The sequence below is a fragment of the Musa acuminata genome, unplaced genomic scaffold (assembly GCF_036884655.1).
Source record: "Musa acuminata AAA Group cultivar baxijiao unplaced genomic scaffold, Cavendish_Baxijiao_AAA HiC_scaffold_1110, whole genome shotgun sequence".
NCBI lineage: Eukaryota > Viridiplantae > Streptophyta > Magnoliopsida > Zingiberales > Musaceae > Musa > Musa acuminata.
This window is the reverse complement of record NW_027021323.1, coordinates 113,033-134,312: the sequence shown is the minus strand read 5'-3', so window position 1 is coordinate 134,312 and position 21,280 is coordinate 113,033. Positions and strand designations below refer to the sequence as shown.

The following is a 21,280-nucleotide window of genomic DNA, read 5'->3' as shown; positions in this document are numbered from 1 at the left end:
AGAGAGAGAGAGCAAATCTATGATCAAATCCCTCACCCTTGAAAGGTGCTCCCACTATCTCTTCCCATCTCCAGTGACTTAAAAGCTCCACCCTGGATGACATGAACTCCTCATGCTTTTCTTTTCCATCCCTTTTTTTTGTCTTCTTACCTGTGGGGATAGATAGAGAGAGACACACCAGATGCCTAAAAAGCTAACCCCCCTCTCCCTCTCTGAGGGAAGAAAAGGAGGGGAAAAGGATAAAAATGGGACCTTGCAGGCCATGGTCTGACCACCACCACTACCAACACCACTATCTTTTGCCAGATCTCAGCAGCACCATTAGATAATGACTTCTTCCATCACTTATGTTTATCCTTCCATCTACATAACCTTTATAATCTTTGTTAATTGTTATCACCATCTTTCCCTCTGATGTCACCAATCCACCAACCCCTCATTGCCATGTCCTCCATCTTCCTCTGTTCTCTCCCTCTTCAGTCATCTCAAACTAAGCTAACCAACTAACCACTTTGACTGACCTTTCATAAGTTGTCTTGAAGTGACTCGATCTGTTCTTTATGTCATTTAATTTTACGTATCGAGTTCTTATTGGTTCTCATATCTATCATATCTCGAGCCAATTTACATAAACTCGTATGTGAGAAAAAATTAATGACAATTGCTATGAAAATAATTTGTGATGTGAACCTTAGAAATGTGATTTTTTTTTTTTTTTAGTGTACTAACATATTTCCATTGCATGCATCTCTAAACACGTGCCGACGTTTTTTTTTTTGGGTCGAATAAGAAATAAGAGGAAAAAATAGCTGCCTCCCACGTGCCAAATGGTCTTCGGCGCTCTTCCCTCTGCCGCCATCTTCTCTCACGGCTTCCACGCACTCGCCCACACCACCGGCTGCTCTTTCCACTCCAGGAATATGCCGGCGGATGCGTCTTCCGAATCCTCTGCCATAGGTCGCATCGTCCATCCTTCCTTGTACCTCCTAAGGAGCGCCCTCACGTCGTCCGTCACGTCCTCGCTGAACGCCGCTGGCGCGAACCCCGCCGACCGCATCCTCCTCGACCATCCGGCCGCCGTATCCCGGCGCTCGGCTGACTCCGCCGCGGGGCATGCCACCAGGTCGACCACTGACCGCCCCGCCTCCCGCTCCAGGGCCAGCCGCTCGTTGCTCGTCTTTGGGAAGCTTTCCTCCAGCGACTCGAAGTAGGCGGAGAAGAACCTGAGATTCTCCTTGAAGACCTTGAAGAACGCCTCCCCTTCCTCCTCGCCTCCTCCTCCTCCTCCCCCTTCCAGGTCGGCCTCCTCCTCGACCACTGTCACGATCCGCGGCTGGAGGCGCCGGATGGCGGCGATGAGTGTCTCGCGGCGGCGGTTTGCGGGGGAGACGCCGTGGAGCGCGTTGATGCAGTTCACGGCCAGGGCCGAGCTGTCGCCCTCCCTCAGGTCGAGGGTGTCGAGGTCGAGGTCCGACAGGTCGCCGGCGTGGTGGACTACGTTGAACCGGAAGGGCACTCCCATCAACCGCGCAAACTTCTCCATCCGCTGCCCGATCTCCCTCATGACCGTCTGCACGGCCGTCGACGGCGAGGCCGACCACACGACCGTCGTGATCGAGAGGTGGGGCGTGTCGTCGGCGGACCGCGTAGCCAGCGCCTCCAGCAGCGTCGGCCACTGGGTGCAGAAGGTGTTGCTGAGATCGAGTATGTGCAATCTCTGCGACGCCGAGGACGGATCGAGGAAGGCCTCGAGGATGGCCCCGTTGGCGGCGACGTGACCAAAGGAGGACCAGGGGCTGAGCTCCTGGAACCGGAGCGCGGTGCGACGTGTAGAGTCGAAGGAGCAGTTGCGATCGGAGGCGGCGGAAAGGGTACGCAGCGTCCGGGGCCCGGAGGACGTCAGGCGAGCAAAGAAGCCCTGGAGGAAGTAAGCCGCTAGCTTCTGCTCTGTGTCGCCATAAGGCGACGAGAGCTCGTTCAGCATCCACATGAGCTGCTGCACCCGGTGGCTGTCGCGCGCCGCGACGGCGCGGGCGCACTCGATCAGCAGCTGCGACGACCATCTCCGGCCGGCACCGGAGGCACCGACAGAGGACGAGGAAGGCGAGGCGAAGTCGAGGTTGAGGTCCTGAGTCAAGGACAGGTCAGCAGGATCGAAGATGGGAGTCGGGGTTGGCGTGGTGGTGGTGGTGGTGGTGGTGGTGGTTGAGGGAGGTTGATGTGGGTTCTGGAAGTGCTTCGAGGACGAGGAGGAGGAGAAGTCTTCATCCATGTAAAGGTGATGCTCGGTGCCGCATTCTTCTCGGTAGAACTCCACCTCTTGCTGACGAGCAAAGGAGTTTTGGTGCAAGAAGGAGTGCTGGTAATGGATCTGGTGAGGCTCAGAGGATCTCGAGCTACTTGAATTGCGACTCAGGTCACGGGAAGATTGTGGACTGAACAATCTAAATAAGGTGTCCATCTAACGAAGGGGTCTCCGCTCCACATAGAGAGACAAAACAAGAAGAGAATAGTTGCTTGGAAGGAGCTGAGAAAAGGAGAGCAAGGTAGGGTTTAAAACAAGGCAGCGAGCGAGAGAGAGAGAGAGAGAGAGAGAGAGGAGTTTGGGTATGTGCTGAGATTGAACATTGGTGAGTGGGTGGTGGGTGCATGCTTGCCTTCCTTTTGATGCTTTTGGTGCAACCGATGAGTTGGGGGTATGGAGGAACCCATTTCTTTCCCCAGTTTCTGCTCTCCTGCTCTGCTTTTGCTTGCTTTCCTATCAGGTTTCTTTGTATTCTACACACTTGAGGATTGGCTAGGGTGGTCCTTCGGTTAGGTATACAGTAAGCATGCAACACAAAAGACTAATGGGAAGATGTCCAAAGTCCAAGGAGAGTAAGAACATATTGCTTCTGCCTTTTACCTATTCCCTGGTTGCGGATGCTGGGGGATTCACCTGACATGCACATGAAAGAGGAGGAATGGTAGGCGTGCCATAGAGAAAGAGAGAGGAGAATAGGACAGGGGAAGAGGTGGAGAGCGTGCATGGGCATCATCATCAAACCCACCACCATCCCCCGACACATTCTTCTCTGCCTCCCTCGATCGAATCTGAGCTATCAAAAGCAACCCCCTTTCTGCATGTTAAAGATTGCTTTCTGTCCGTTTTCCTTCGAGTATGTGTAAGAAAACATATACTGAGATTACTTTACGGCTGCTGTATGTATAGTTTTAGATATGCTGAGAATCCAACCCCTTGTGCATGTCTCAAAACATTCCATTTGGCACCCAATGGAATGTGTGCATCATTCTTTTTGGTCAATGCACTCGAGTGTTGGTGTTAGGTCAATCAAAGTTAATATGATAATGGTAGGACAAGGATGGGTTCCTAAGATACAATCTGAGGGATGCATAGATAGATTTCCAATGAAGAACAAGAAGAAGAAGAAGAAGAAGAATGCATCAACACACTGAAATCTAACGTTGAGAGGCTAATCGTAAGGGTGGTGGGGAGAAATATGAGATGATAATTTAAATCCTATTTATCATTTCTCCATTTCTTATCTGATTCAGAGATTCAACTTCTGTTTCTCTGAATCATCATGAAAGAACTGCTTGGAACTCTTGCTGTCTCTTGTCTGACGTGAGGACCGGATATTGTTTCCATGGATGCTTCCTTGGCTGTCTCCATGGAAGCTTTCCTTTCAATCCAACGAAGCCAAAGTAGATGACCGTCATCATTTGCTTGGGAACAGCCACGGCAACGCATTAGAAACTGGGACGGCTTTGTCTTCGTCTTCCCTATTCTAACACCGTGACCTCCCACACCTAACACCTATGTAATAGTTAGAGTTGATGATGCCACCACCATCTTTAGGAGCATTTCTTTCCCTTTCTTTGTTTGTCTTCCAGAGGTTTAAGTGGGTCAGTTAGGTCTAATCCGAGTTAGCTCATAGTACATCTTCATAATCTCTTGGGAAATATAAGTTATATCTCCATATTAGGTTAATTCAGATGTCAAATCTCAGACGATGTAGCTTAGTAGTTTCCACGACATGTCCATGGTTGAACACAAAGTTAACCCTACATGGAGTTAACTAATGCTTATTTCTATTCTTTTTCTCTGAAAAAAGAGATGTTCATGATCCATAAGCCTTCTATATGCAACATTACTTCATCACTCTTTCATCCTTTCTATCTTCTTATATTTTAGTTCTTGTGTGGTTGTTCATCCTCTCACTTGTCTATCACTTTCTCAAGTTTGACTTGACAGTATCAAAGGAGTCTTGTCAGTTCTTACTATGGAAACTCAACTCATAGAACCCGAGCTCAACTCGACCACAATTAGCGATGAGATTGAATTCTACCACCTAGGAAGACCATGTCGGAAGTCAAAGTCAAAATAGCTCATTAGCTTGGATTGAGCGGAAATGGATACATAACCTAATCTAAATCAGCATCTTTTAGCTATCAAAAGCATACTTCTCAGCTAATAGAGAACAAAATAATTATCGAGATAATTTAAATCCCCTTCACTAAAAAATATGGTCAGTGATGGTACTACTAGCACTTGACTTTGTCTAAGTGAGCTCATTGGAGGATTTGTATAAGATTCGTGTGCAGTGCATGGTGGATTTTAAATCCTGTGAAAAGGAAAAACAAATGTGAAGTGAGGTGCTGTTGAGTCCAATTAAGGTTATATATGTTGGTGCCAAGTTTAGCAACTAATTATATTGTTGGGCCACCTTAATCAAAACTTGTTTGTCTTAATAAAACATATGAGATGGATGCAATCATGAGTTTTGGGAGGCTTTCATGCAGGGAATCTTTCTCATCCACATTTATTTTGTTATATGTTTTAGATGTTATTATTGACTAAGATTTACTTGCTCTTTTGTTACAATGTAGTAGTATATATGGGATCCTTTCCTAACAATTTAGGCTTTCTGGATTGTTTGATAGCATAATCAGAATATTTATTATGGTATCAAAGCAAATGATGAATTCAAAACATGTATCTGCCCTCATTATTTTTAATTGACTTGTGTGAAGCTTAATCCAATTTCCAGCTTGTTTTAACCACTGGTATTATTGATTATCCAATCAAATGCAAAATGAAGAGCAACCATCTATCACATAAGTTGGTCATCAAATAAATTCTCTCTTTTTTTTTGTCTTCAGTAGATCATGAACTAGAAGTGTTAGGAAAAAAAATAATCATATAATAGAGATTAATTAGTAAATATAAAGAGGGACCATCAGTGACATTGGCCTAATAAAATATTGTTGCCAACTATGCTGGATTTTACTTTTCTTCTTGTTTCTTTAGGAAGCTGGTAAAATTTCTAACCACTGATTGAATTATGTAATGTCAATGCTCTCTCTCTCTCTCTCTCTCTCTCTCACACACACACACACACACACAAAATTATTCAGCCTCCAATAAGTTTACATTTGTTGAAGAGATAAAATAAACCATCTGAAATTTGTGAAATCCAATCATTTTTATTTTCCTCTTTATCTGATGAATGCAGTTTGGATGCTATGAGCTGCATTAATCTCTGCATGGTTTCAGTCAATAGTTTCTTTGGTACTCAGTTTTGTGCCTCTGCTGCTGTAGCACTTGAACTACTGTCATATGCCATGACAAGGAGCTCTTTTGGATGGCTTTGAAGAAACTACCACAGCACAAAACAAGCCTCAATTCATGACTGGCTGACCTTTAATTTGATATCCTAACCATCCTCAATTCAAGGTTAAAGAAATAGTTAGTGCCATTGGTTTGTTAGCTTAAAGGCAAACAAAGGTTATGGAAATGTATGCATAGCGCAGGCTTGAGATACTGTGATATTTAAGTGCACTTTAAATTCATTGCCACCACTGAAAAGAAGTGAGCTCACCAAGATGATGTGCATGGAAAAGTTGAAAGAGATTGAACATTCAATCTGTACTATAAAAGTTCAGTTTCTTATATTTGGCAATTACTCATGTTAATAAAGGGAAAAAAGAGTAAAGAATTCAGCAGCATCAAGCACAGAGTCAATTTCTTCCAATTCTTAAAGCAAAACTCAACTCAGAAATGAGTGTCATTAGATGTTTCTTCTGAACACCAGCTTAAATGGGCTGTAGATCTTTGAGTTGGCCAACAGTAATGAGTGTCATTAATCAAGTAATTCAACCACTGATCATGCTTCAAAAACATCTGTTTGGTTTGTAATTTCAGCTTTAAAATTTTACATTACGGTAATATCATTAGGATTGATAAATATTTTGATATTGTTGAAGCCAATATCATGAGAGGATAAAAAATTCTAGTAAGTCCTTGTGGAGGAAGAAACCTAATAATTAGAATTTATTTTTTTATAAATATCTCGTATATCTCTAATCTATTCTTGGTGTGAGAAATAAAAAATACAAGAAATACCTTTTATGTTTTTAGGTTTCTCGAGAATATCTAGGTGCTCTTTAGGGTTTTAAAGAGAGTACGAGAAAAAGTATACATTTTTTGGGCTTATGTGAAAATGGTATATAAAGAGATTATACTCGATAATTCAAAAGTTTTACAATTGATCTCATATAATGAAGGATTTAATTTTTTTCATGGATGCAAGTGAGAGTTATCGACCTATGTGAAATCTTATATCGATTTTCTGATATATATATATATATATATATATATATATATATATATATATATATATATATATATATATATATTGATGATTGATTATTAGATTTTTTCTTTGATTTTAAGTTTTTTTTTTTTCGTTTGGAAACATCCAAATAACTAGTTTGAAAAATGAACCTATTTAATGATCATGAGTGATGAACTCTTAAGTACAAGACCAATCAGCATGTTAGGATAAGTGGCATTTAGACAAACACCTTGTTGTGATTCAATGAGTTAAATACAAACGGTGCAATCTTCAAATAATTTGAGTCCGATTGATGTGTATCTATTCGGATTCGGGTTTCGTAACATAAGATTTCTTTTAAGTGGATCGGGTAGCAAATCCGATTCGACCCGTTACGAATGATTCGGGTTTGTGCTTTATATATGTACTCGTACCGCTTGCGCGTCGCCTGTCGTGGGCTATACCCGATATATTATGCATCGTTCCTTGAATCGAACTGCGAGGCGACTCGAACCTCTCGCCGTTCCCCACTCCCGTCATCCCCTTCCCGACTCGAGTCACCCAAGGCAGTTGAGCTGGTCTTCGCCTCCGGCCGCAACTCCTCCTCGTCGGCAACAACCGCTTGATGATCTGAACTCCTCAGTCCTCCCTCGCAGCACTCCCCGGCATTACGACGACTACCTGAACCTCCTCAGGTCCTTCGTCTCCCGGAAGGCGTTAGAGCCCGGGAAGCAGCTCCACGCCCGCCTCCTCCTCTCCGGCCTCGGCTACAACGCCATCTTGGCCACCAAGCTCGTCGATCTGTACTGCCTGTGCGACCATGTGACTTATGCGCACAAGCTGTTTGACAGAATTCCTAAGAGAAACTTGTTTCTGTGGAACGTCCTCATCCGAGCTTACGCTTGGACTGGGCCCCACGAGGTCGCCCTCTCGTTGTATTACCAGATGCTCGACTGCGGCCTCGCGCCTGATAACTTCACGTTCCCGTTCGTCCTCAAGGCCTGCTCCGCCCTCTCCGCGCTCGAGGCCGGGCGGGGGATCCACGAGCTTGTGGTAAGCACCGGCTGGGAAACGGACGTGTTCGTGGGTGCCGCCCTGATCGACATGTACGCCAAGTGCGGGTGCGTCGACCATGCTCGAGAATTGTTCGACAGGATTCCGAACCGAGATGTCGTGCTTTGGAACTCCATGATCGCCGCCTACGCTCAGAACGGGCATCCGTCGGAGGCGCTCCTTCTGTGCCGTGATATGGTGGCGCGTGGGTTCACGCCGACTCTCGCTACTCTTGTGACCGTGATCTCCGCTTCGGCCGATGCGGCGGCTCTGCCGAGAGGGCGGGAGATTCACGGATTGAGTTGGAGGCGCGGGTTTGATTCCCAAGACAAGGTGAAGACCGCGCTCGTGGATATGTACGCCAAGAGCGGCTGGGTGAAGGTTGCTCGTGTGCTCTTCGAGCAGCTCGCAGAGAAAAGGATTGTTTCCTGGAACTCCATGATCTGCGGGTACGGCATGCACGGCCATGCGGACGAAGCCCTTGCCCTGTTCGACAGAATGAGGGATGAGGATCAAGTGCTTCCTGATCACATTACTTTCGTCGGCCTCCTCTCCGCTTGCAACCATGGAGGTCTGGTAGATGAAGGGAGGAGCTTCTTCAACTCGATGTTGAGCGATTACCGCATTCCACCGGCGGTGCAGCATTACACTTGCATGATAGATCTCCTTGGCCACTCCGGCAGACTAGCTGAAGCATACAAGCTCATCCAAGACATGACAATGGCCGCCGACTCTGGAGTATGGGGTGCTTTGCTGAACGCCTGCAAGATCCACCGGAATGTGGAATTGGGGGAGCTGGCACTGCAAAAGCTGATCGAACTGGAGCCGGACGACGCAGGGAACTACGTTCTTCTATCGAACATATACGCACAAGCCGGGAAGTGGCAGGAAGCCGCCGAGGTGAGGAAGCTGATGACCGACAGAGGCCTGAAGAAGAGCATTGCCTGTAGCTGGATCGAAGTGAAGAACCAGGTCCACGCGTTCCTCGTCGGCGATCTGTCGCATCCCAGCTCGGGGGCGATATACGCAGAGCTGGAAAGGTTGGAAGGGCTCATGGCGGAGGCTGGATACGAGCCGGACACGATGCCCGTCTTCCACGACGTGGGCGACGACGAGAAGAGGAACATGGTTCGCAGCCATAGCGAGAGGCTGGCCATCGCATTTGGACTCATCAGCACGCCGCCGGGGACGACGCTGTTGGTGACGAAGAACCTGAGAGTCTGCGAGGACTGTCACACGGCCATCAAGTTCATTTCGGCGATTGTTGGCAGAGAAATCATAGTAAGAGATGTGAATCGATACCACCATTTCAAGGACGGCGAGTGTTCCTGTCGAGATTATTGGTAGCCTGCGAACCCAACAATTGCTGCTGTATTTTGCCTATGTGAGTTGGACACCGCTATTTATATTTACGTGTACTGATCATTCTTTGATGCTTATGGTAAGAGACACGTGAGGCTCACGTGATATTCCGTGATTTGATTTAAATTGGGCTCATTGGAGGCTCAGTTTGTCTTGATGGACCTACAAATTGCGATTCTCTCACTCCTCCGGGCTCGTCATCCGTTCCGCGATGGCCGCCCTTTTCTTCGCCGCCCGTCTCCTCCTCCTCCCTGCTTCTTCCTTCGAGGTTCCCATCGCTCCCTCTCTCTCCTCTCTTTCATTTCATCTCCATGTTTTCTTTTATTAACTTGACTTCCTTTCAAGGTTCCCATCTTACTCTGCGCCAAAGGCAAGCGCAACGAGCTCTCCTGCTCTGCAAAGCCGCCGCCGCATCTGCTACCTCCCTTCCTGCGACTTCGGGCTCAACGATCATAGTATCGACGCGGATAAGGCCTACCGGGGAAGAAGTGGAGGTCCGGGGCCAGCGTTAGGCGCATCCCCAAACATCTCAGCATTGCTGGAGGTTTCGTCTTTTGTAATTCTTAATATTCTTTTTGATTCTTGATCGTTGTTTCGGCATGTTGAATCCACGGGGCTGAAGTGGTGTAAGTTAAAGGGAAAGATTAATTGGATCACAAAACCCAACAAAACTGAATCCATACTGGCATTGCATTTCGGTTTTTGTTGTTTTTTATGTTTGATGAATCATAATTCTTTGAATAAACCTATTGCAATGTCCAAAATCTTGTGTCTTTCAGCCTAATGTTGCAACCTCTGAAGTAATGCCTACAACTGAATTGTCTCCTGCAAGCATTTGCATATGTTTGCATAATGATTTGATTTGGTAATCACAAATCCAAAATCTTTAGCTATTAGGAAACACAATATATTTACAAGCTGTAATGTCCCCTCACACAAGTCATTTCAATGTATTATGTATGAACAAAACCCAATTGTATGGTGCAATCGTCTGAAACCATGATAAAAGATTTGATTAAATCCCATAAGCTTAAGGGTGTCTAATATGTTTATAAGCTTTAACAACATCTTTCGTTGTTGTGCTGCTAATGCCTTTTAAATTTAACAAATTGTGGCAATAGAGAACCTTGCATGTCTTTAACTGCCCGTATGTGAACTATTCTGCATCATTTAAACATAACGCTTGTGCTAGCATGACACATTTCAATTTAGAGATAACCAAATGCTGATAGTTTACAAGCTCAATACCATCATGCATTATTCAATATCATGTGAATTCCACCATGTCATTTGCTGTTTCATTGCGTATTTGCTTCAATTGAGCTCAAGGGTTGTTTGTTTCTTATATGAAGTGATCTTTCAATACCAAAGTTGGATTCAGATCTATCCTAATGTTGTCTAAAATTGGTTGTTCTGTACGAGACTTTAAACAGGAGGTATACCAAAAGACATGATTGGAACTCTGCATCTCGTGGGAGAAATTCTTTTACAAAGTTAGTTAACATTTATCTGCAACTTGCAGCATTGTTTCCTTAAGTCTAGTTGCAGCATTGTTTCCTTAATCTAGAGTGAAAATCAGAAACCCTACGTGTTTAGAGCAAGCAGAAAGCTGAGTGAGACATTTACACATCTTACTCCAGTCTGTATGTAGAAGAGACAACTAGCTAAGCACTAGGTGTGGAGATGATCGGAATTGATTCCTCTCTACCAAAGAATTTGTTGTGCTAAAAACAATGGTAAATTAGTTATTTAGATGTGATATATGGTATAACAAAAAAATCACAAGTCAGAAATATTATATGATCAATCATTATATCTCCACATTAATTTATATCGCAATATCCAGAATATTTTTATCCATAGTAAAAACAATTGATGTATGTGTAACTGTTTCACTAAATTAATTTTGTATAGTATATATGTTCTTACTAATTGATTTTTGCCTTGTCTAATTAACTTTTAAGATGTGAGTTTATATAAATATAGATTTCTTAGGTGTTTCATTTTAGAAGGCAACATGTGGAAAATGAAAACCTATGCTTTGTTAAAAACACATAAAATTATTTTTTTTTGTGTGCAAGGGGTGGTAAATGGTGAAAGTGTGATTCGAGCCCAGGATCTTGTAATGAACTGTTAAAGTTTGTAACAACTAAGCTACCTAACACCTTCAAATATGTCGAATAAGGTTTTAAACCCTTAATTCTTGTTAAGTGAGTCTGGTATACCACCACTAGACCAACAATGTAAGTGTTAAACCCTCAATTCTTGGAACAGGTTCGCCAAAGAATTTTTTGACCTAAATCTAGCTATACTAAAAGAACAAATTAGAGACATTTTATTGCATTTTGATTTTATTACAATCTGTTCCAAGAATCATTTATGATGTCACCATAGGCAAGAAACTAAATTTTAGAATTGCAGCTCCTTTAATGGTATATATAATCTTGTAGGCTTTCCGGTAGCAACAAAATCTCAAAATATCTTATACCAAGTTCACTGGATAGAGCTAGGTTTTGTAACTCGAGCATGGAAAATAGTAAATCACTTGCTACTTCAATGACAAGTCACCAAGGAGATTTGTGTATATGGCATCCTTTAATCCTTTTTCATCTAACATCCTTTTCCCTATATCCGCAGGAGGCTTTTGAGCATTCAAAGCTCCATTGCAGCTTGATTACTACACGTATCATGAAGGCTACTGGTAACTGTTAGGACATAAGACCATGAGAAATAACTACTCTTGGTGGTACCAAGCTCAGGTTCTTTATCAGATTAACCATCAGGACACAGATGGGGACAGCTGCAGCAAAGCTGAATCTACGTTACGGTCCAGCAGAGTTCCGAGACTTGTCGGGTCATCCTCCTCTTCTAGTTTCCCTCTCTCACTATCTTCTCTTATCTACATTTATTGTTCTTTTATTTTTTTTAATCTCAATGTGCAGTATAATTTAGTCATGCCTATCTCTGAAAATTTCCAACTCCAGCAGTTAAAACTCCCAGAGATTGGAGCATCCATAAATGTTCTTGGTATGAACTAGATGTTCAATGGTCGGATTTATTTAAATCAGATACATGCTGTGGGCAAGAGGGAACTTTCCTTTATAAATATTGTAATAAGCATATGTAAAGTTCGGTATGCAGTGGTTGCCACATGTGATATGACCACTCAATTTCTAAATATTTAGTTGTGTTAAAAGTGATGCATGTCCCATTACAACTGAGCTAATTGTTTAGTTAGATTAAGATAGTCTGAGAAAGAAGTTTTCTTCTGATGATGTGAATATTTGCATGGAAAAAAAAAAAGCCTTTCAAGTATTTTTCAGTTTGGAAGCTTCTTGTGGTCTTAATATATTTCTCTAGCAATGCCAATTTTTTTGTTTTTCGAGTAGTGGGATCCAGTAGTTCTTATTCCGAGTGATGCTAAGATAGTTGGAGTAGCTAAGACCTTCGAGTATCTCACTAGAAGAAGTTGGTGTGGACAGTTGCACTGACAATGAGCATGCTGATGCATATTATCCAAATGATTCATCCACAAGCTATGTACCAACTAAGCTGAACAGCATCAAATTAGCCCTTGCAATTTGTATAGTAATTAAATACCTCTCATTCACTGCACTGGTACTCATGTGTTTATGTGTTTGCAGAGACTGGAACACAGGTTACACACACAAGCAGGTGCAAGTCTGCTCACCCTCCACAACTGTCCCAACTTCCACTGGAACTCAGTCTCAACTCTTCTTGGACAAGCCTCCAGCATGTTAGACTGAGTACCTGATGAGGTACATTCTCATTTGATGAATTGGTCTGTCTTCTATTCTTTTTTATGAAGTGTGCACAGAGAGACCGTGTACATGCATGAGATAGAGAGAAGCGCTACGTAAGTTAGGCTAGTTAGTTGGTGATTGGTTGGAGTCATTGAAACCACCCATCTGCCTCCTCCATTCATTGCTTGCTCTCTCTTCTCCTCCTGTTCTTATTATAAGTATCTCTAACTCTCTTCAGGTGCGGGCCAAACTTGTTGGTTCTTTCATCCCAACGATAGCAAGAGGCAGAAGAAGAGGAGGAGGCCTTCAAGCGGAGAAGAAGATGCCTGCCGTGCCCTTGCCCGAGTTCCCCATGTGGGCTAAGTTTGGCTACCGCTTCATCGTGAATAACTTCGTGACTTTGTTTCTGGTCGGGTCCATGACAGCCGTGGGTTGGGAGCTTCTCCAGCTCGGCCCCGACGACATCATGGCCTTATGGCGATCCCTCCAGGAAAAGCCCATCGAGACTCTCTCTGCAGTCTTCTTGGTGGCCTTCGTCGCCGCCCTGTACTTCATGTCCCGCCCCCGGCCAGTGTACCTCGTCGACTATGCTTGCTTCAAGCCGCCCTCCACATGCCGCGTCCCGTTCGCCACCTTCATGGAGCACACGCGGCTCATCAACTCCGACAAAAAGAGCGTGCAGTTCCAGACGCGGATTTTGGAGCGCTCCGGTCTCGGTGAGGAGACCTGCCTCCCCCCCGCGAACCACTACATACCCCCCAACCCCACCATGGAGGCGTCCCGCGCCGAGGCCCAGCTCGTCATCTTCTCCGCCATTGACGACCTGATGAAGAAGACGGGCCTCAGGCCCAAGGACATCGACGTCCTCGTCGTCAACTGCAGCCTCTTCTCCCCGACGCCGTCCCTCTCCGCGATGATCATCAACAAGTACAAGCTGAGGAGCAACGTCCGCAGCTTCAACCTCTCCGGGATGGGCTGCAGCGCGGGGCTGATCTCCATCGACCTGGCGCGGGACCTGCTCCTGGTGCACCCCCGCGCCAACGCGCTCGTCGTCTCCACCGAGATCATCACCCCCAACTTCTACGCCGGCAACCAGCGGTCGATGCTCCTCCCCAACTGCCTCTTCCGCATGGGCGCTGCCGCGATCCTCCTGTCGAACCGCCGACGCGAGGCCGGCCGCGCGAAGTACCGGCTGGCGCACGTGGTCCGCACCCACAAGGGCGCGGACGACCGCGCGTACCGCTGCGTCTACGAGGAGGAGGACGCCGAGGGCCACTCCGGTATCTCCCTCTCCAAGGACCTCATGGCTATCGCCGGGGAGGCGCTCAAGTCCAACATCACCACCATGGGGCCGCTGGTGCTCCCCATGTCGGAGCAGCTCCTCTTCGCCCTCAACCTCGTCGGCCGAAAGCTCATCAACCCAGAGTGGAAGCCCTACATCCCCGACTTCAAGCAGGCCTTCGACCACTTCTGCATCCACGCCGGCGGCCGCGCCGTCATCGACGAGCTGCAGAAAAGCCTGCAACTGTCGGCGGAGCACGTGGAGGCCTCGCGCATGACGCTGCACCGCTTCGGCAACACCTCCAGCAGCTCCCTCTGGTACGAGCTCAACTACATCGAGTCCAAGGGCCGGATGCGGCGCGGCAACCGGGTGTGGCAGATCGGCTTCGGCAGCGGCTTCAAGTGCAACAGCGCCGTCTGGAAGTGCCTGCGCACCATCAAAGGTCCCGTCGACGGTCCCTGGACCGACTGCATCGACCGATACCCCGTCGACATCCCTGAGATCGTAAAGCTCTAACCGTGGATCCATTCCGCGTTGCTTCTCCAATTCATCACCACTACAAACACACACGTTCTTGTACTTCCTCCACCATCATCGACAGTATCCTCCTGTAACACCACGCTTCGTGCATGGCCATGTTCTTGCGAGAGAGAGAGAGAGTGTGTGTGGGTGATATAGAGAGAGTGAAGCTGTACTCATTGTGATGCATTATGTTTGTTGATAGTGACCGATTCCATCCATAGACGAATTGCTTTTGTCTGTAAGCAGTTGAGACAAGTGTTAAATGCTTCTGCCCCCTCGTACATGGCCTGCTGTGCCTCTGTGGGAGATAAAGAACCAAGAATGTGAGGCAAAAGCACCTGTCACACGTACCTCTCAAGCAAGTTGCCCACAGTCCAACTCAAGACACTTGGAGTGCCCAATCTCAGTAGGCTGGTTCATTATACTGAACATTTACATGTTTATATAGATTTGGTGTCACAATTCACTGCATGTTCATTATCTTTGAGCTTCTTGGTCCCTCAAAAGTTGGAAACCCTAACAAAGATGGTTGATTTCCTTGATGTTCTCAAACAAGGCAGGCTTGTAAAACACCCTAGAAAAGAGGTGTTTGCAGCATTCTCAGTGATAAGAACGACAGTGGCTATTGGTTTACAACTCTAAAACAAGATAATTTTAGGTACTATGCACTTACACTATGGTTTCATGTTAAGGTCTTCGTATGCCTATGCAATTCCGTTATTTTTGGGTAGAATTCTTATACGATATGCTTATGGTTGCGCTGTCGCTGCTGCTGCAAGAAAAGGACGGCGCAACAAAGTTGTGTGTGTTGGACGAACACGTGATGATGCCCACCGCATACGGCCACATCCTGCATCGGACGCTCGATTCGTCGCTGTCCATGTCATGTGTCGTTCGGCCATTAGCCCGCACGAAACAAAGAATGCTCGCCCCATGGCATCTGACAATTGGATCGCGAGCTGATTTATGGCATCCATGGCAAGAAGAAATGCAGTCGATTGATCTTATGGTATGTGCCTCTTTGGAAGCCACGTAGTCGTGCAACCACTGTAAATTCGTGAAGAGAAAATTGGAGATTTTGTTCTTATTGTAGCATTTTGTTTTTCTGTAGAGCATTTACATCCTGAAGAAGACCAAAGCTGAGAGCTTCAATCCCACTTCGCCATGAAGGTGGTGGTGTGTTACGCCTATGTTTTCTTCTTCGTGTTCCTCGCGGGCGCCGTGAATGCGGCATTAAGCGAGGAAACCCCGAGCGCCGGAAGCAACTCCACGGAGTTCATACGCAAGTGCTGCGCCGCCACCCTGTACCCGGGCCTCTGCTACACGTCCCTCTCCGGCTACGCCAACGAGGTCCAGCAGAGCACCGTCGAGCTCGCCCACGTCGCCGCCAAGGTCACCCTCGCCCGGCTTCGGTCCACCGCTTTCCACGTCGCAGCGCTCCGCCGCAACGCCACCGGCCCCGAGCGGGGCGCCCTGCGCGACTGCTCTGAGCAGCTGGACGACGCTGCCGAGTGGGCGCGGAACACGGTCAAGGAGCTGAAGGGGCTGGCTGGGGCGGTAGGACCGAAGGTGGCGTCGCGGGTGTCCAACGCCCTGACGTGGATGAGCGCGGCGCTGACGTGCGAGGATACCTGCACGGACGGGTTGCTCATGGTGGCGGCCGGCTCGGTGAAGGCCGACGTCTGCCACCGAGTGCGCAAGGTGGAGAAGTACACCAGCAACGCCCTGGCGCTCATACACAGTCTCGGCTTCAACAGATGATAATTGCCTGTCTTCCTTGTTCATGCCCTCTGCTACTGTCAACATTTTCGAAGACCATAAAGTAATATTTTGAATCTCTTACATACGTAGTAGAAAGTTTGACAGAGGCCAAAGAACTTCAAATTTTCTTTCATTAGCAGTTATCCGAAGAAAGTTAATTACGACAAGATAGATCACACAAGATTGCTTCAGATCTTGCATTCGAACATCATATATCCTTTGACTAATTTATTGCAACGATGCATGCCTACTATGAGGAATGTAATGGTTGAATTTAGGGAGATGGATAAGAGCATATAATTGTTTTGTACACCACTAATGGTTAGAGACAACAATTTCTTAAATTCTTCTCGATTTTTTCTTGTCACCATTCTAACAATGCAAGAAGAATCAAAATCATATATATACATACAATACTTGTCGAAACAAACAAGTTTTTTATTCTTACCCTGAAAGGAATCAAGTTCTACAGAGAGAAAAGGAGAGGAAATCATCACAACAAGTGAAACAAGAGATGAGCAAAATTTGTCGAAACAAGAAATTTCTTAATTGTTCCCTTCAAGAAAGCAAGTTCAGCAGGATAGGATAGGGCAAACTAGTAAGTTCTCGATTCTTTCGAAAGGTGACGATGTAGTTAGCCAAGGAAGAGATCAGGTTAGAAAGAGGGGGGGGTGGACAAGCAAGTACGACGGGCAAGCAAGCGAAAGAGCATTGCAGTGGAAATCGAGAAAAAAAAAATATATATATATATATATAATTAATAATTTAAAAGATAATAAATTATTCATTCATTTTTTTTCATATAACATGCGATTTTTTCTGTCAACTAAGTTAATTTTATAAGTATAGTGACCCAAATATTATTTTTAAAAATATAAGGATTAAAATGTTAATCATAATTAACTATGGGATAATATATATATAATTATTCTGAGAACATTATATGGCCATCACCTCAGGGCTGAGGCAAAACAATTACACTCACAGGACACCAGCAATGGCTTCATGTCCACAGACAAGTGCTCAGTAAACTCCGAGCCATGTTTGTATCCTCGTGTTTATTGTGGTTTCAGGCAATTCCTGTTATCTTCCTTGTGGTTCCTCTATCACTTTGTTCTTCCCGTACTCTGATGGTACCCACATGAAGGACCACATGAGTCCACAGAAATGCAGTGTTATTCCCAATCGATAGTCAAAATCACTCTTTGCTGCTTCTGTTAGTTTTCCTTCGAGGAAGAAGGAGAAGAAGAAGAGATAATTCTTGTGTATTTCATGTAGTTGGGACCAAGAGATTATACATACTGGTATTCGAGTGTAATTACCAGCCATGCTTCACCATCAAATTTGATCCTCTGTCTGTAGCCATAAATCTAGCAGAAAGTATCCATCAAACATTCTCTGCTTCCATCTCTGTTGTCAATTTACTATCAGTTCTTGGTCTTGAAATGCTGAACTATACCAAAATTCACTTACCAAGAATTAATGATTAGAAATCTATTCCAAGGATTGTCTTATTAGTGATGTACCAGACTCTTTCCCAAAGGTCAAAGGGTATGATCATCATGAGATTATGATGGTAAGAGTTGCAGTCCTACAGAAAGTAGAGAGTGGGATATGTAGTGATGCATGTTTTGGTTCATAAGCTTTTGCTGGAACTCATGGTTCCTTGAACAATACAAATTGGCTTATCTTTCAGGTAATTGAATCTTGCAAATTGATTGCTTAGCTTTCTCTAAAATTAATGGAACTTTGATGGCATCAAAAGACAATTTTGTATGTGTGACAGACCTTTTCCACAGTAGAGAGCACAGGGAATAATAATAACCCAAAAGGCAAAAAAAGAATACTATCTTTGATTTATTTCCTTGACAAGGATGAAACTATTGGGGTAGAAGGAATTAAAGAATGATCGAACTCTGCCAAACTATCAGTCATCTGATTGCATGAGAGTTCAACATTGTGACTATGTATCTACATTCAAAATGCAACAGGTCAAAAGAATTCTAAGAGGCCGGTGCAGCACTGTTCCTTCTTGAGCTCGACACCCGTCTCACCAATCTCTCCAAAGCTTCCTTCATCCATGGATGCTGGCAACCTTCCTTGGCCTCTGCGACCGTGACCTGATCCATCGAACCAGTGGAAGAAATGAGATCACACGCCCGGTTTAACCTAAAAGACAACTCGGTGAGTTCGCGTGCTTACCCATTTGCGTTCTCGCAGGTGCATCTCCGGCCAGTCACCCAGCTCCTGCGTCACGTTCATGGGGAACATGATGCCCTCATGGTACGCATCGTAGGTCCTGCTCTTATACCTCCATTTCCCGAGCTTACCCTGTAGCAATGATCCCACAATAAAACTATCAGCACTGCTGCAGCAACACAAATTGAACAGTTCGAATAGGAGGGAGGTGGAGGGATCGGGAGCTGACCTCAACGTTCCCCTGCACTCCTGCCTCCTCCAATGCCTCCCTCAAGGCTGCCTGTTCTATGGTCTCATCGGTCTCCCAACCACCCTGTAAGGTCAGAAGAAACCATGATCGTAAAGGAGTGATCTTAGCGAAGAATGATACATGTCGAGGTGAAGCCATTGCGCTTACAAACCTTTGGGAAAAGCAGCCCGTTCCCTTTGGGAGAACTGACGACGAGAACCTCCATCGACGTACCGACATCATCGTAGCCGCGGTTGAACTTGTAAGGAATGCACCTGCAACACGACCGCCATTCTGCATCAGACACACCCACAACTCCTCCCATTTCTCCATCGACCCAACGACCAAACCAAACGACAGTTGGTACATACCCGACCACGATGCGGCTGCCGGCCTTGCTGTAGCGCTGCAGCTGCCGGCCCTGTCGAGATACCATGCACACCATCTTTTTGCTCCTCCCTTTTTGCGGTGATCCACGAGAAACGAAAGAGGAGAATAATACAAGGGAAAGAGAAAGGAGTGGGTTTGGATTCGTGGATGAGGACAGCGAGAAGACGGCTATAAATAGAAGACGGAGGTGGTGGCGCAGCGGGTGGGCCGTCGCTTCCGATCATCACTCGTCACGCGTGACACAATGACTTCGAGCAGGAATCGTGGCGATGCTCCGAGGAAAAAAAGAAGCGAGTTGACCCGGCCTCGAAACCGAGTTGATCGTATCAGACCGGTTACAATGAATCAGAAGTCAGCCGTTGGTTTGCTGGCCAACGGCGAATCCCCCCTCGTGACTCGGCCTCAGACGGGTCAAACCTTTTCCGCCCCCTCCCCCGCATTAACTCACTCGTCATCTTCAACCTGGCAGACACGCTTCCATGTCTCGTCCTGAGTCACCGAGCAATAACCTTACGGAATGCTTGTAACGAGAAGTCTTCCCATTGGTCGGCGGTGTTGATGGCTGCAAACGACTCACCGATTTCTCGTCTCAACTCTGTGCTTCCCCCCATGAGATTAACATTTCGATTGTCGGCAATGTATAGGCTACAACTGTGAACATTAGCGTAGCCGTCCATCGACTAGGAAGAAGTCGCCCCATACAAATGGTGTCAAATACTTGGTTCGATTTTTTGTTCTTTTGCTGTAAAGAGACAAACCGACATGACAAGATTCGATGCATTGTATGCTTGTCGGACAAATCTGAATAAGATTTTTCTTACCCAAACTAAATGTGGATTTAAGACTACCACCAAATAAAAAGAGAAATAAACAAATATGCGGCGCGGACTTTAGTCGGCTATAGGAGCATTTTTCACACAACATTGGAAACATGTTTTGAAATACACTGTTTTTGAAAACATTGCTAAGTCAAACTTGATTGAGTGGTGAATGATTTAGTTCAAAGGTGTTAGCTAAGCTTGATTGCTTGATTTTGTGGGTGGAGGCAAATGTGTTGGGATACATTATTTTCTAGGCATTTTTTCTCAAGAAATAAAAAAATGTTTCAACAATCTACTGAATAATAAGTCATGTAGATCAGAAATCAAGATTTGATACAATTCGGAAGGCCAATCAATTCTCCATTGTCTCAATAGATTGATTATTACTTGTTATATAATCTATCGAAAATTTAGTGCCGAAATTTCATATTCTATTCTTCGCCATCGTTATTTTTATGCATTCAAAATATTTTTTAAAAAATATCAGTTTGTATATCTTATAAAGATCATCTTCATCACATATTAACGCAAAAAAAAAAAAAAAAATCTCTTTTGAATTATTCCTATTATGTTGCTTAATACTTGAAAATTTTTTGCTCATCTTAGTCAATGCAATATGCTAGATATATATATATATATATATATATATATATATATATATATATATATATATATATATATATATATATATATATATATATATATATATATATATATATATATATCCTTTCTTACTTGAGTTGCTTATCATGCCTCGATATTATGTCGGGTGTGACAACAATTGTATCTATTAACTTCGTGGAGCCTTAACTATTAGTATAAAATATTTAAACTAAAATTAATTGCTTATCATGCCTCGAAATTATGCCGACAAAAATTGTATCTATTAACTTCGTAGAGCCTTAACTATTAGTATAAAATTAATAGATATTTAGATGTCATTCTTTAGCTCATTTCTAATATGAGATTAGAAATGGATGTTACAATTCTCAAGTAAAATTTATTTTGTTTTAATGTTTCTTAGTGGGATTAATAGTCAAATCATGGTAAACTATTATTCACATATTAGATTTTAGGGATAATGCTAAAGAAAATATGAAAAAAATTGTATAATTCATGTTTATTCTATTCTCATAATTCACATTTATAATAATTAATCTAATTTGGCTTTTTATGCGTTACCTAACTTTCATTGAATAGTTGCATCATTAAAATAATATCGATAATGATTATGGAATCTTTTGTCTTCCCAAAAGAACAAAGACACGTTGTATTATTCT

General features: G+C 44.5%; 5 protein-coding genes across 5 annotated transcripts; 3 read left to right on the top strand and 2 right to left on the bottom strand.

Moving 5' to 3' along the window:
- Positions 1–667: 667 nt before the first annotated feature.
- LOC135666591 (protein SHORT-ROOT 1-like) lies at positions 668–3,174 on the bottom strand. Its single transcript, XM_065178181.1, has one exon. It carries the CDS (start codon positions 2,459–2,461, stop codon positions 866–868), a length of 1,596 nt encoding a protein of 531 aa, XP_065034253.1. The 5' UTR covers positions 2,462–3,174; the 3' UTR covers positions 668–865.
- A 3,906-nt stretch (positions 3,175–7,080) lies between these two features.
- Positions 7,081–9,109, top strand: LOC135666578 (pentatricopeptide repeat-containing protein At2g33760-like). Its single transcript, XM_065178165.1, has one exon. It carries the CDS (start codon positions 7,092–7,094, stop codon positions 9,015–9,017), a length of 1,926 nt encoding a protein of 641 aa, XP_065034237.1. The 5' UTR covers positions 7,081–7,091; the 3' UTR covers positions 9,018–9,109.
- Positions 9,110–9,161: 52 nt separating this feature from the next.
- LOC135666579 (3-ketoacyl-CoA synthase 6-like) lies at positions 9,162–14,820 on the top strand. The gene is made up of 5 exons (XM_065178166.1): positions 9,162–9,300; positions 9,378–9,576; positions 11,670–11,886; positions 12,677–12,811; positions 13,035–14,820. Exon 5 carries the CDS (start codon positions 13,119–13,121, stop codon positions 14,592–14,594), a length of 1,476 nt encoding a protein of 491 aa, XP_065034238.1. The 5' UTR covers positions 9,162–9,300; positions 9,378–9,576; positions 11,670–11,886; positions 12,677–12,811; positions 13,035–13,118; the 3' UTR covers positions 14,595–14,820.
- A 715-nt stretch (positions 14,821–15,535) lies between these two features.
- LOC135666577 (pectinesterase inhibitor 11-like) lies at positions 15,536–16,442 on the top strand. The gene is made up of 2 exons (XM_065178164.1): positions 15,536–15,609; positions 15,712–16,442. The coding sequence occupies exon 2, from the start codon at positions 15,765–15,767 to the stop codon at positions 16,359–16,361; it is 597 nt and encodes a 198-aa protein (XP_065034236.1). The 5' UTR covers positions 15,536–15,609; positions 15,712–15,764; the 3' UTR covers positions 16,362–16,442.
- A 1,751-nt stretch (positions 16,443–18,193) lies between these two features.
- On the bottom strand, positions 18,194–19,368 carry LOC135666587 (nudix hydrolase 17, mitochondrial-like). The gene is made up of 5 exons (XM_065178176.1): positions 19,161–19,368; positions 18,962–19,064; positions 18,790–18,873; positions 18,564–18,692; positions 18,194–18,481 (listed from the first exon to the last, which is right to left on the bottom strand). Exons 1-5 carry the CDS (start codon positions 19,232–19,234, stop codon positions 18,365–18,367), a joined length of 507 nt encoding a protein of 168 aa, XP_065034248.1. The 5' UTR covers positions 19,235–19,368; the 3' UTR covers positions 18,194–18,364.
- Positions 19,369–21,280: the final 1,912 nt, after the last annotated feature.